The sequence below is a fragment of the Echiichthys vipera genome, assembly GCF_963691815.1.
Source record: "Echiichthys vipera genome assembly, chromosome: Y".
Classification (NCBI taxonomy): domain Eukaryota; kingdom Metazoa; phylum Chordata; class Actinopteri; order Perciformes; family Trachinidae; genus Echiichthys; species Echiichthys vipera.
Window position 1 is genome coordinate 96,859 of NC_139849.1, and position 13,415 is coordinate 110,273.

Genomic DNA, 13,415 nt, shown 5'->3' on the forward strand with positions numbered 1-13,415 from the left:
TTTTAATATATTTTATTTTTATTATTTTTAAAATATATTTTTGTTTCATTTTTAATTCATATTCAAATTTAATATTATTTTTCTATCATTTTTTCCAGTATATTTATTTAATATATGCATATTTTAATTTCTTTATTTTATGTTATTTTTAATATTTTTATCATAAATTTTATATTTTTGTTACATTTTTGATTCATATTTATATTTTAGTTATTTTTATTTTAATCATATTTATCATATATATATTTAATTTCTTTATTTTAAATTATTATTATTTTTTTACAACATATTTTACTTTTATTTTTAGGTCATATTCATATTTATTTTATTATTCATATTTTATTTTATTTAATATTATTTTTATAATCCTTTATAATATATTTATGTTCTATTTTTACTTCATATTAATATTTATTTTATTTTCGTATTATTTATATATTTTTTAATAATAAATTTCATATTTTTCTTCCATTTTAATAATTTTATATTTAATTTAATAATAATATTTAATATTATTTAATGGTATTTTCTTGTGGCGTCACTTCCTTCCTCCCTCAGAAGGGCGGAAGTTCCGACTCTCACCCGGAAACAGTAGAAGAAGAAGCCTCTGAAGCGTTTCCGGCTGACTTGTCGTGTGTGCATCGTTTTTACGGATTGTTTCTTCATCTTTAAAGAAACGAAAACGCCGTTTCATCAGCGGCAAAGATGGTAAGACTCAAAACGACACAACTACAAAACGACTAAACTAAAGAACTACAAAACTAAAGAACTACAAACTCTTTCCTGACCGATGCTACATGCTAGCTAAAGCTAACGTCCATAGATATTAACGTGTGTCTTAAAACGGGTGTTTTTTGAACGGAGTCTGGTGTGAAAACACTACAGGCAGACAGCGTTTCAGTCTAAAAACGGCTGTTTTTTTTAATGTAGTCTTGTGTAAAAACACTACGGTTCAGTCTTAAAACGGCTGTTTTTTGAATGGAGTCTGGTGTGAAAACACTAAAATCTGACAGCGTTTCAGTCTTAAAACGGCTGTTTTTTGAATGTAGTCTGGTTTAAAAACACTAAAGTCAGACAACGTTTCAGACTTAAAACGGCTGATTTTTGAATGGAGTCTGGTGTAAAAACACTAAAGTCTGACAGCGTTTCAGTCTAAAAACGGCTCTTTTTGGAAACGGTGTCTGGTAAAAACGGCTCTTTTTGGAAACGGTGTCTGGTGTAAAAACATTAAAGTCAGAAAACGTTTCAGTCTAAAAACGGCCGTTTTTGGAAACGGTGTCTGGTGTAAAAACACTAAAGTCTGACAGCGTTTTAGTTTAAAAACGGCTCTTTTTGGAAACGGTGTCTGGTGTAAAAACACTAAAGTTTAAAAACGTTTTAGTCTAAAAACGGCTCTTTTTGGAAACGGTGCTGGTGTAAAAACACTAAAGTCTGACAGCGTTTTAGTCTAAAAACGGCTCTTTTTGGAAACGGTGTCTGGTGTAAAAACACTAAGGTTTGAAAACGTTTCAGTCTAAAAACGGCTCTTTTTGGAAACGGTGTCTGGTGTAAAAACACTAAAGTTTGAAAACGTTTCAGTCTAAAAACGGCCGTTTTTGGAAACGGTGTCTGCTGTAAAATATGAATATTAATAATTCTTTGTTGTTCTTCAGGCGCGGAACGCGGAGAAGGCGATGTGAGTACCGGGGTTCTACTGTGGTTCTACCTCTGGTTCTACCTCTGGTTCTACTGTGGTTCTACTGTGGTTCTACCTCTGGTTCTGGGGTTCTACTGTGGTTCTAACTGTGGTTCTCTGTCTCAGGACGGCGTTGGCTCGGTTCCGACAGGCTCAGCTGGAGGAAGGAAAAGTCAAGGTTGGTGTTCTACCACGGGTTCTACGATGTGTTCTACTGTTCTACGACGTGTTCTACTGTTCTACGACGTGTTCTACGACGTATTCTACTGTTCTACGACGTGTTCTATGACGTGTTCTACGACGTGTTCTACTGTTCTACGACGTGATCTACGACGTGTTCTACTGTTCTACGACGTGTTCTATGACGTGTTCTACGACGTGTTCTACTGTTCTACGACGTGTTCTACGACGTATTCTACTGTTCTACGACGTGTTCTATGACGTGTTCTACGACGTGTTCTACTGTTCTACGACGTGTTCTACGACGTGTTCTACTGTTCTACGACGTGTTCTACGACATGTTCTACGACGTGTTCTACTGTTCTACGATGTGTTCTACTGTTCTACGATGTGTTCTACTGTTCTACGACGTGTTCTACTGTTCTACGATGTGTTCTACGACGTGTTCTACGACATGTTCTACGACGTGTTCTACTGTTCTACGACGTGTTCTACTGTTCTACGACGTGTTCTACGACGTGTTCTACTGTTCTACGACGTGTTCTACTGTTCTACGATGTGTTCTACTGTTCTACGATGTGTTCTACGACGTGTTCTACGACGTGTTCTACGATGTGTCCTACTGCTCTACGACGTGTTCTACTGTTCTACGACGTGTTCTACGATGTGTTCTACTGTTCTACGATGTGTTCTACTGTTCTACGACGTGTTCTACTGTTCTACGACGTGTTCTACTGTTCTATGACGTGTTCTACGACGTGTTCTACGACGTGTTCTACTGTTCTACGACGTGTTCTACTGTTCTACGACGTGTTCTTCGATGTGTTCTACGATGTGTTCTACGACGTGTTCTACGACGTGTTCTACTGTTCTACGACGTGTTCTACGACGTGTTCTACGACATGTTCTACTGTTCTACGACGTGTTCTACTGTTCTACGACGTGTTCTAAGACGTGTTCTAAGACGTGTTCTACTGTTCTACGACGTGTTCTACTGATCTATGACGTGTTCTACGACGTGTTCTACTGTTCTACGACGTGTTCTACGACGTGTTCTACGACGTGTTCTACGACGTGTTCTACGACGTGTTCTACGATATGTTCTACGACGTGTTCTACGACGTGTTCTACTGATCTACGACGTGTTCTACGATGTGTTCTACGACACGTTCTACGACGTGTTCTACTGTTCTACGACGTGTTCTACTGTTCTACGACGTGTTCTACGACGTGTTCTACTGTTCTACGACGTGTTCTACGACGTGTTCTACGACGTGTTCTACTGTTCTATGACGTGTTCTACGACGTGTTCTACTGTTCTATGACGTGTTCTACGACGTGTTCTACGACGTGTTCTACTACGTGTTCTACTGTTCTACGACGTGTTCTAAGACGTTCTGCGTGTTCTCCGTCTGCAGGAGCGGAGACCTTTCCTGGCGTCCGAGTGCAGCGAACTCCCCAAAGCGGAGAAATGGCGACGGCAGGTACCTCCTTCTTTCGGTTCTACGCGGTTCCACGCGGTTCCACCCCACTTCCTGTCACTCCGTTATCACTTCCTGTCTGTGTTTTTGTTCCAGATCATCAGCGAGATCTCCAAGAAGGTGGCCCAGATCCAGAACGGTAAATTTCGGGTTCTCCTTTGCTAAAATTCGCGACGTAGAACCTTTTTTTGGGGGTAACAGGAAGTGACGATGTTCTAACTTCCTGTTCTACCGCAGCCGGACTCGGCGAGTTCAAGATCCGGGACTTGAACGACGAGATCAACAAGCTGCTGCGCGAGAAGGGCCACTGGGAGGTCCGGATCAAGGAGCTGGGGGGACCGGACTACGCGGTAAATATCGGGTTCTAGCGGCGGTTCTACCGGCGGTTCTAACGGCGGTTCTAACGGCGGTTCTAACGCCGGTCGTACCCCAAACGAAGGGTTCTTAAGGCCCCCAAAGAACGAGGTTTTGGGCTAACCGATCAAATACCCGGTTCTAAATGCGGTTCCACCTCGACCCGACGCGCGGTTCTGACCCGTTTTGGGTTCCGTTGCAGCGCTTCGGCCCCCGGATGCTGGACCACGAGGGCAAGGAGGTCCCGGGGAACCGCGGCTACAAGTACTTCGGCGCCGCCCGCGACCTGCCCGGCGTCCGGGAGCTCTTCGAGAAGGAGCGTAAGTAACCACACCCCCCACCCCACCGCTAACGCTAGCGCTAGCGTAGCCTGATCGGTTCTCTCTCGTGGAACCCCCCAATTTAGCGGTTCCGGCGGCGAGGAAGACCCGCGGCGAGCTGATGAAGGAGGTGGACGCCGAGTACTACGGCTACCGGGACGAGGACGACGGCGTGCTGCTCCCGCTGGAGGCGCGCCACGAGAAGCGAGGTACGCTAGCTAGAAGGGGAAGCTAGCTAGGGGGGTTTCGACCTCGGAAGGGGGGCGGGACCAACCGCGGCGAGGCACCTACTGACCCCCCCTCGTGTGTGTGTGTGTGTGTGTGTGTGTGTGTGTAGCGGTGTCGGAGGCGGCGGAGCGGTGGAAGGCGGCGAAGGAGTCCCGGCCGCCGGGCGACAACCCGGTAGACGTGGACGAGGAGGAGGAGGAGTCCATCTACACGGTCCACCGCGAAGAGGTCCGCCGGCGGCGCACCTTCCCCTGGAGTCGCACGTGTCACTTCCTGTCTGTGTCACTTCCTGTCACTGATCGGTTGTTGTTGTTTGTTTGTTTGTTCGCAGCCCGACGACGACGACGAGGAGACGGGCGAGGGGCCGGACGGCGAGGAGGGCGGCGTCGCCTTCATGGCGCACGTCCCCGTCCCGTCGCAGAAAGAGGTGAGACGCGTAGTTTTGTTTTCGGGGTATGCTAACCATAGCTAACATTAGCAGGGAGCTAACTGTAGCTAACACAATCATGGAGCTAACCATAGCTAACATTAGCAGGGAGCTAACTGTAGCTAACATTAGCAGGGAGCTAACCGTAACTAACATTAGCAGGGAACTAACCGTAGCTAACATTAGCAGGGAGCAAACCGTAGCTAACATTAGCAGGGAGCTAACCGTAGCTAACGTAAGCATGGAGCTAACCATAGCTAACATTAACAGGCAGCTAACAGTAGATCACATTCGTAGAGCGCCTAGAGTAGCTAACACTAGCGCCGAGCTTACAGTCGCTAATATTACCAGGGAGCTAACAGGAGCAATTACTGGCATCAAGCTAACAGTAGTTCACATTAGCTGCGTGCTAGCTGAGCTACAGTAGTTGCAATTAGCTGCGAACTTACGGTAGCTAACATGAGCTGTGTGCTAACTGAGCTACAGTAGTTTACATCAGCTGTGAGCTAACAGTAGCTAACATTAGCTTAGAGCTAACAGTAGCTAACATTAGCTTAGAGCTAATCTTAACTTGCTTTAGCTGCGAGCTAACTGAGCTACAGTACTTCACATCGGCTGTGAGCTAATAGTAGCTAACATTAGCTTAGAGCTAATCGTAACTAACTTTAGCTGCGAGCTAGCCGAGCTACAGTAGTTCACATCAGCTGCGAGCTAACAGTAGCTAGCATCAGCTTATAGCTAACAGTAGCTAACATTAGCTTAGAGCTAATCTTAACTTGCTTAAGCTGCGAGCTAGCCGAGCTACAGTAGTTCACATTAGCAGTGAGCTAACTGAGCTACAGTAGTTCACATTAGCAGTGAGCTAACAGAAGCTAACATTAGCTGTGTGCTAACAGTAGCTAATATTAGCTTAGAGCTAACCGCAACTAACATTAGTTGTGAGCTGACGGTAGCTAACATTAGCTTGAAGTTAACAGTAACTAATTCAAGCTGTGCGTTAACAGTAGCTAACATTAGCTTAGAGTTAACAGTAACTAACTTTAGCTGCGAGCTAGCCGAGCTACAGTAGTTCACATCGGCTGTGAGCTAACAGTAGCTAACATTAGCAGTGAGCTATCAGTAGCTAACATTAGCAGTGAGCTAACAGTAACTAACTTAAGCTGTGAGCTAGCCGAGCTACAGTACGTCACATTAGCTGCGAGCTAACAGGTCTACAGTAGTTCACATCAGCTGTGAGCTAACTGAGCTACAGTAGTTGTAATTAGCTGCGAACGTACGGTAGCTAACATTAGCTGCGTGCCAACTGAGCTACAGTAGTTCACATTAGCAGTGAGCTAACAGTAGCTTACATTAGCAGTGAGCTAACAGTAACTAACTTTAGCTGCGAGCTAACGGAGCTACAGTAGTTCACATTAGCAGTGAGCTAACTGAGCTACAATACTTCACATCGGCTGCGAGCTAACAGTAGCTAACATTAGCTGTGAGCTAATGGTAGCTAACATTAGCTTAGAGCTAAAAGTAACTAACCCTAGCTGCGAGCTAGCCGAGCTACAGTACGTCACATTAGCTGCATGCTAACTGAGCTACAGTACTTCACATTAGCTGTGAGCTAACACAAGTTAACATTAGCAGTGAGCTAACAGTAACTTACTTTAGCTGCTAGCTAACTGAGTTACAGTAGTTCACATCAGCTGCAAGCTAACAGTAGCTAACATTAGCAGTGAGCTAACCGTAACTAACATCAGCTGTGAGCTAACAGCAGCTACCATTAGCTGTGAGCTAACAGTAGCTAATATTAGCAGTGAGCTAACAGTAGCTAACATGAGCATTGAGCTATCAGTAGCTAACATTAGCAGTGAGCTAACAGTAACTAACTTGGAGCCCCCCGCCGGATCCACCTCCACCACGGTAGACCAGGAGCACGGGGGTCCGGACCACCGCAGGGACCCGCCGGGGGGTCCCAGGGGGGCGGGGTCTGTCTGTCTGTCTGTCTGTAACCTGTCTGTCCGTCTGTCTGTCCGTCAGGTGGAGGAGGCCCTGGTGCGGAGGAAGAAGATGGAGCTGCTGCAGCGCTACGCCAGCGAGACCCTGCAGGCGCAGAGTCAGACCGCCAGGACCCTGCTGGGACTCTGACCCCCCCGTCTGTCTGTCTGTCACCTGTCTGTCTGTCTGTCTGTCTGTCTGTCACCCGTCTGTCTGTCTGTCTGTCACCCGTCTGTCTGTCTGTCTGTCACCCGTCTGTCTGTCACCCGTCTGTCTGTCACCCGTCTGTCTGTCTCTGTTTTGATACTTTGTTTCTCATTAAAAACGTTTTTTCAGCAGTTTGTTGTCTTCGTGTTTTAATGCTAGCTACAGTTAGCTTGCTGCTAATTTTGGCTATTGTAGCTCAGTTAGCTCGCAGCTAAAGTTAGGTACATTTTGCTCACTGCTAACGTGAACTACTGTAGCTTGCAGCTAATGTGAACTACTGTAGCTCAGTTAGCTTGCAGCTAAAGTTAGTTACTGTAAGCTCAAAGCTAATGTTAGCTCACTGCTAATGTTAACTACTGTAGCTCAGTCAGCTCACAGCTAATGTTTGCTACTGTTAGCTTGCAGCTAATGTGAACTACTGTAGCTCAGTTAGCTCGCAGCTAATGTGAACTACTGTAGCTCAGTGAGCTCGGAGCTAAAGCTAGTTACTGTTAGCTCACAGCTAATGTTAGCTACTGTAGCCCAGTTAGCTCGCAGCTGATGTTAGCTACTGTTAGCTTGCAGCTAATGTTAGCTACTGTAGCTCAGTTAGCTCGCAGCTAATGTGAATCTACTGTAGCTCAGTTAGCTCCCTGCTAATGTTAGCTATGGTTAGCTCCTGACGTAGCAGCGTTGCCCCTTGAGAAGATAACGCCCATGCAGCGTTGGTAAGTTACAGCTAGCTGGCTAATATTAGCATGTTGCTAAAGTTAGCGAAAGATTGTTTTTAAATAGTTAAATATTATTTTTTAATATTAAAATATTATTTTTTAATAATAAAATATTTTTAATGAATAAATATAATTTTTTTAATATTTAAATATAATTTTAATGGTTAAATATTATTTTTTAATAATTGAATATTATCTTTAATAAATAAATATTATTTTTAAATATTCAAATATAATTTTAATAGTTAAATTTATTTTTTAATAATTTAATTTTTTACATAATTAAATATTTAGTCAATCATTAAATAATATTTAACAGTTAAATAATATTTTTAATAATTAAATAATATTTTTAAATATTTAAATGTTATTTTTAATAATTAAATATTAATTTCTTTATTAAATAAATATTTTTAATAATAAAAAATTTTGAATAAGTAAATAATATTTTTTAAGTAATTAAATAATATTTTTTAAGTAATTAAATATTATTTTTAATAATTAAATAATATTTTAAAAATATTTTTTACTGTTAAATATTATTTTAAACATTTAAATATTATTTTTAATAATTAAATAATATTTTTAAATATTTTTCATTGTTAAATATTATTTTTTACTAATTAAATATTATTTTAAACATTTAAATATTATTTTTAATAATTAAATAATATTTTAAAATATTTGTTAAATAATTAAATATTTTTTATAGTTAAATAATATTTTTTAAATAATTAAATATTATTTTTTAATAATTCAATATAGCTTTTTAACACCTGGCCTGTGATTGGCTGGAGGTATTTTTCCCGCCCGCTGATTGGCCGCTCACGGACCCGCCTGCGGAAGTTCCATTTTACGGGGTTTCTTATTACTTTTTTAACATTCTGGAGAAACATCGACGCTTTAAACCATAAATCATAAAAAACATAACATTTATTAACATATAAAATAATATTTAATATTAATAAAACTGAATTAAATTAAAAAATAACCGAAATTTAATAACTCCACCCCCCGATGAAGGAGGTGGTACGGTCCGGTTTGACGTCAGAGCACCGGTAACCCCCCCCCGGCCTCAGTTTGACCCGTTACCGAGCAGAACCGCGGCTGTTACCGGCCCCACCAGGCACCGAACCCCCGGCAGGTGCCTCCACGACCGTCTGTCCAGTCTCCGCCCGTCTTCTGCCGCCCCGTCCCCCGGGAACATGCTGCGCGTCAGGCCCGCCGCGAGCCTCTCCTGGAGGGGGTAGGTCCCGAGCGCACACACGCACCCACGCCGACACCAGGCTCCCTCCGCCCGGCCGCCGGTTCTACAAGGACCCGGGCGGTTGATGCTAAGCTAACGTGCTAACAGGTGTTTGAGCGCGAGCGAGGCTCAAAGGAGGCGACGTCGCGAGATTCGGCTTAAAGTTGATAAAGTTTAAAAACGATACTACGGGGAAAGTAGTCACTGAGCTGAAACGAGTGAAAACGACTTGAAACGAGACTAAAAACGGACAAAACAAGACTGAAAACAACCTTAAAATAACCCACAAATGACTAAAAACGACCTTTAAATGACTAAAACTCCCTAAAAATGACTAAAAACGACCTTTAAATGATTTAAACTCCCTAAAAATGACCAAAAACGACCTTTAAATGACTAAAACTCCCTAAAAATGACTGAAAACGACCTTTAAATGACTAAAAATGACTGAAAACGACCTTTAAATGACTGAAACTCCTTTCAAATGACTGAAAACGACCTTTAAATGACTAAAACTCCCTAAAAATGACTGAAAACGACCTTTAAATGACTAAAACGACCTTTAAATGACTAAAACGACCTTTAAATGACTAAAACTCCCTAAAAATGACTGAAAACGACCTTTAAATGACTAAAACTCCCTAAAAATGACTGAAAACGACCTTTAAATGACTAAAACTCCCTAAAAATGACTAAAAACGACCTTTAAATGACTTAAACTCCCTAAAAATGACTGAAAACGACCTTTAAATGACTAAAACTCCCTAAAAATGACTGAAAACGACCTTTAAATGACTGAAAATGACTGAAAACGACCTTTAAATGAGTAAAAATCCCTAAAAATAACTAAAAACGACCATTAAATGACTAAAAATGACTGAAAACGACCTTTAAATGACTGAAACTCCTTTAAAATGACTGAAAACGACCTTTAAATGACTAAAACTCCCTAAAATGACTGAAAACGACCTTTAAATGACTAAAACGACCTTTAAATGACTAAAACTCCCTAAAAATGACTGAAAACGACCTTTAAATGACTAAAACTCCCTAAAAATGACCAAAAACGACCTTTAAATTACTAAAACTCCCTAAAAATGACTAAAAACGACCTTTAAATGACTCAAACTCCCTTAAATGACTAAAAACGACCTTTAAATGACTAAAACGCCCTAAAAATGACCAAAAACGACCTTTAAATGACAATAATTCCCAAAAAATGACTAAAAACAACCTCTAAATGACTAAAACTCCCTACAAATGACTGAAAACGACCTTTAAATGACTGAAACTCCCTAAAAATTACTGAAAACGACCTTTAAATGACTAAAAATGACTCTAAATCAACTCAAAACGACATAAAACGATGTAAAAACGACCTGAAAATAACCCACAATGACTAAAAACAACCTTTAAATGACTAAAAACGACCTTTAAATGACTAAAACGTCCTCAATGTCACTGAAAACGACCTTAAAACGACCTTTAAATGAGTCAAAGCGATTAGAAACCACTTCCCCGCCCCGTCCCCCGGGAACATGCTGCGCGTCAGGCCCGCCGCGAGCCTCTCCTGGAGGGGGTAGGTCCCGAGCGCACACACGCACTCACGCCGACACCAGGCTCCCTCCGCCCGGCCGCCGGTTCTACACGGACCCGGGCGGTTGATGCTAAGCTAACGTGCTAACAGGTGTATTAGCGCGAGCGAGGCTCAAAGGAGGCGACGTCGCGAGATTCGGCTTAAAGCTGATAAAGTTTAAAAACGATACTACGGGGAAAGTAGTCACTGAGCTGAAACGAGTGAAAACGACTTGAAACGAGACTAAAAACGGACAAAACAAGACTGAAAACAACCTGAAAACGGGCTAAAAACAACCTGCAAACAACCTGAAAACGGCTAAAAACGACCTGAAAACGGCTACAAATGACTGAAAACGGCTAAAAATGACTAAAAACAAACTGAAAACAACCTTAAAACGGCTAAAAATGACTAAAAACAGACTGAAAACAACCTTAAAACGGCTAAAAATGACTAAAAACGACCTGAAAACGGCTAAAAATGATTGAAAACAGACTGAAAACAACCTTAAAACGGCTAAAAATGACTAAAAACAAACTGAAAACAACCTTAAAACGGCTAAAAATGACTAAAAACTATTTAAAAATGACTAATGACCCAAAACGTACTTAAAACGACCTGAATACAACTATAAGAGACTATAAACGACGTGAAAACGACCTTAAAACGGCAAAAAGTGACTATTAACTACTTAAAAACGACTGAAACGACCTCAAAAGGAAAACAAACGACTAAAAATGACTCAAACGACTTAAAAGTCATTGAAAACGGCTATAAATGACTCACCAAACCACCAAAAAACGACTAAAACAACCTAAAAACGACCTGAAAATAATCCACAAATGTCTAAAAACGACCTTTAAATGACCAAAACTTCCTTAAAGTTACTAATAAACGACCTTAAAACGGCAAAAAATGGGTTAAAACGATTAGAAAACAACAAAAAAACGACCTAAAAATAACCCAAAAATGACTAAAAACGACCTTTAAATGACTAAAACGACCTTAAAACGGCAAAAAAATAGTAAAAACGATTAGAAACCACCAAAAAACGACTGAAAATAACCCACAAATGACAAAAAACGACCTTTAAATGACTATAACTCCCTAAAAAAGACTAAAATCAACCTTTAAATGACTAAAACTCCCTAAAATTGACTCAAAAACGACCTTTAAATGACTCCTAAACGCCCTAAAAATGACTGAAAACGACCTTTAAATGACTCATAAACGCCCTAAGAAATGACTGAAAACGACCTTTAAATGACTCAAACTCCCTAAAAATGACTGAAAACGACATTTAAATGACTTAAATTCCCTAAAAATGACTGAAAACGACCTTTAAATGACTCATAAATGCCTTAAAAAGACTCAAAACGACCTTTAAATGACTAAAACTCCCTAAAAATGACTCAAAACGACCTTTAAATGACTAAAACTCCCTAAAAATGACTGAAAATGACCTTTAAATTACTAAAATGACTCTAAATCAACTCAAAACGACATAAAACGATGTAAAAACGACCTGAAAATAACCCACAAATGACTAAAAACGACCTTTAAATGACTAAAAAACGACCTTTAAATGACTAAAACTCCCTAAAAATGACTGAAAACGACCTTTAAATGACCAAAACTCCCTGAAAATGACTAAAAACGACCTTTAAATGACTCAAACTCCCTAAAAATGACTGAAAACGACCTTTAAATGACTCAAACTCCCTAAAAATGACTGAAAACGACCTTTAAATGACTTAAATTCCCTAAAAATGATTGAAAACGACCTTTAAATGACTTAAATTCCCTAAAAATGATTGAAAACGACCTTTAAATGACTAAAACTCCCTATAAAGGACTGAAAATGACCTTTAAATTACTAAAAATGACTCTAAATCAACTCAAAACGACATAAAACGATGTAAAAACGACCTGAAAATAACCCACAAATGACTAAAAACGACCTTTAAATGACTATAAAACGACCTTTAAATGACTATAACTCCCTAAAAAAGACTAAAATCGACCTTTAAATGACTGAAACTTCCTTAATGTTACTGAAAACGACCTTATACGACTCACAAACGACCTTTAAATGACTAAAACGACCTAAAGACTGAGTAAAAACGACCATGAAATAACACAAAAAGACTATGAACAACCTTTAAATGACTCAAACTCCCTAAAAATGACTGAAAACGACCTTTAAATGACTTAAATTCCCTAAAAATGATTGAAAACGACCTTTAAATGACTTAAATTCCCTAAAAATGATTGAAAACGACCTTTAAATGACTAAAACTCCCTAAAAAGGACTGAAAATGACCTTTAAATTACTAAAAATGACTCTAAATCAACTCAAAACGACATAAAACGATGTAAAAACGACCTGAAAATAACCCACAAATGACTAAAACGACCTTTAAATGACTATAAAACGACCTTTAAATGACTAAAACTCCCCAAAAATGACTAAAAACGACCCTTAAATGACTGAAACTTCCTCAATGTTACTGTAAACGACCTTAAAACGGCAAAAAATGAGTAAAAACGATTAGAAAACAACAAAAAAACGACCTAAAAATAACCCAAAAATGACTAAAAACGACCTTTAAATGACTAAAACGACCTTAAAACGGCAAAAAAATAGTAAAAACGATTAGAAACCACCAAAAAACGACTGAAAATAACCCACAAATGACAAAAAACGACCTTTAAATGACTATAACTCCCTAAAAAAGACTAAAATCAACCTTTAAATGACTAAAACTCCCTAAAATTGACTCAAAAACGACCTTTAAATGACTCCTAAACGCCCTAAAAATGACTGAAAACGACCTTTAAATGACTCATAAACGCCCTAAGAAATGACTGAAAACGACCTTTAAATGACTCAAACTCCCTAAAAATGACTGAAAACGACATTTAAATGACTTAAATTCCCTAAAAATGACTGAAAACGACCTTTAAATGACTCATAAATGCCTTAAAAAGACTCAAAACGACCTTTAAATGACTAAAACTCCCTAAA

The 13,415-nt window shown here is 39.7% G+C and overlaps 2 protein-coding genes across 2 annotated transcripts in view; both read left to right on the plus strand.

Moving 5' to 3' along the window:
• Positions 1–593: 593 nt before the first annotated feature.
• Positions 594–6,946, plus strand: isy1 (ISY1 splicing factor homolog). Its single transcript, XM_083940053.1, has 11 exons — positions 594–708; positions 1,653–1,675; positions 1,802–1,853; positions 3,274–3,339; positions 3,433–3,475; positions 3,574–3,686; positions 3,893–4,010; positions 4,097–4,219; positions 4,348–4,466; positions 4,570–4,665; positions 6,691–6,946. Exons 1-11 carry the CDS (start codon positions 706–708, stop codon positions 6,796–6,798), a joined length of 864 nt encoding a protein of 287 aa, XP_083796179.1. The 5' UTR covers positions 594–705; the 3' UTR covers positions 6,799–6,946.
• A 3,389-nt stretch (positions 6,947–10,335) lies between these two features.
• The window catches only part of aldh4a1 (aldehyde dehydrogenase 4 family, member A1), a 36,826-nt gene continuing 33,746 nt past the window's right edge, over positions 10,336–13,415 (plus strand). Inside the window, exon 1 of the mRNA XM_083940027.1 lies at positions 10,336–10,390. Coding sequence (XP_083796153.1) covers positions 10,350–10,390 — 41 coding nt within the window. The 5' untranslated portion in view covers positions 10,336–10,349. The remainder of the gene's footprint in view (positions 10,391–13,415) is intronic.

What these genes read in the sequence shown, in the direction of transcription:
- isy1 (XM_083940053.1), top strand. An exon ending in GGTGGCCCAGATCCAGAACG is followed by an intron (nt 3,476 to 3,573) that starts GTAAATTTCGGG and finishes GTTCTACCGCAG; the next exon opens with CCGGACTCGGCGAGTTCAAG. An exon ending in GGCGCGCCACGAGAAGCGAG is followed by an intron (nt 4,220 to 4,347) that starts GTACGCTAGCTA and finishes GTGTGTGTGTAG; the next exon opens with CGGTGTCGGAGGCGGCGGAG.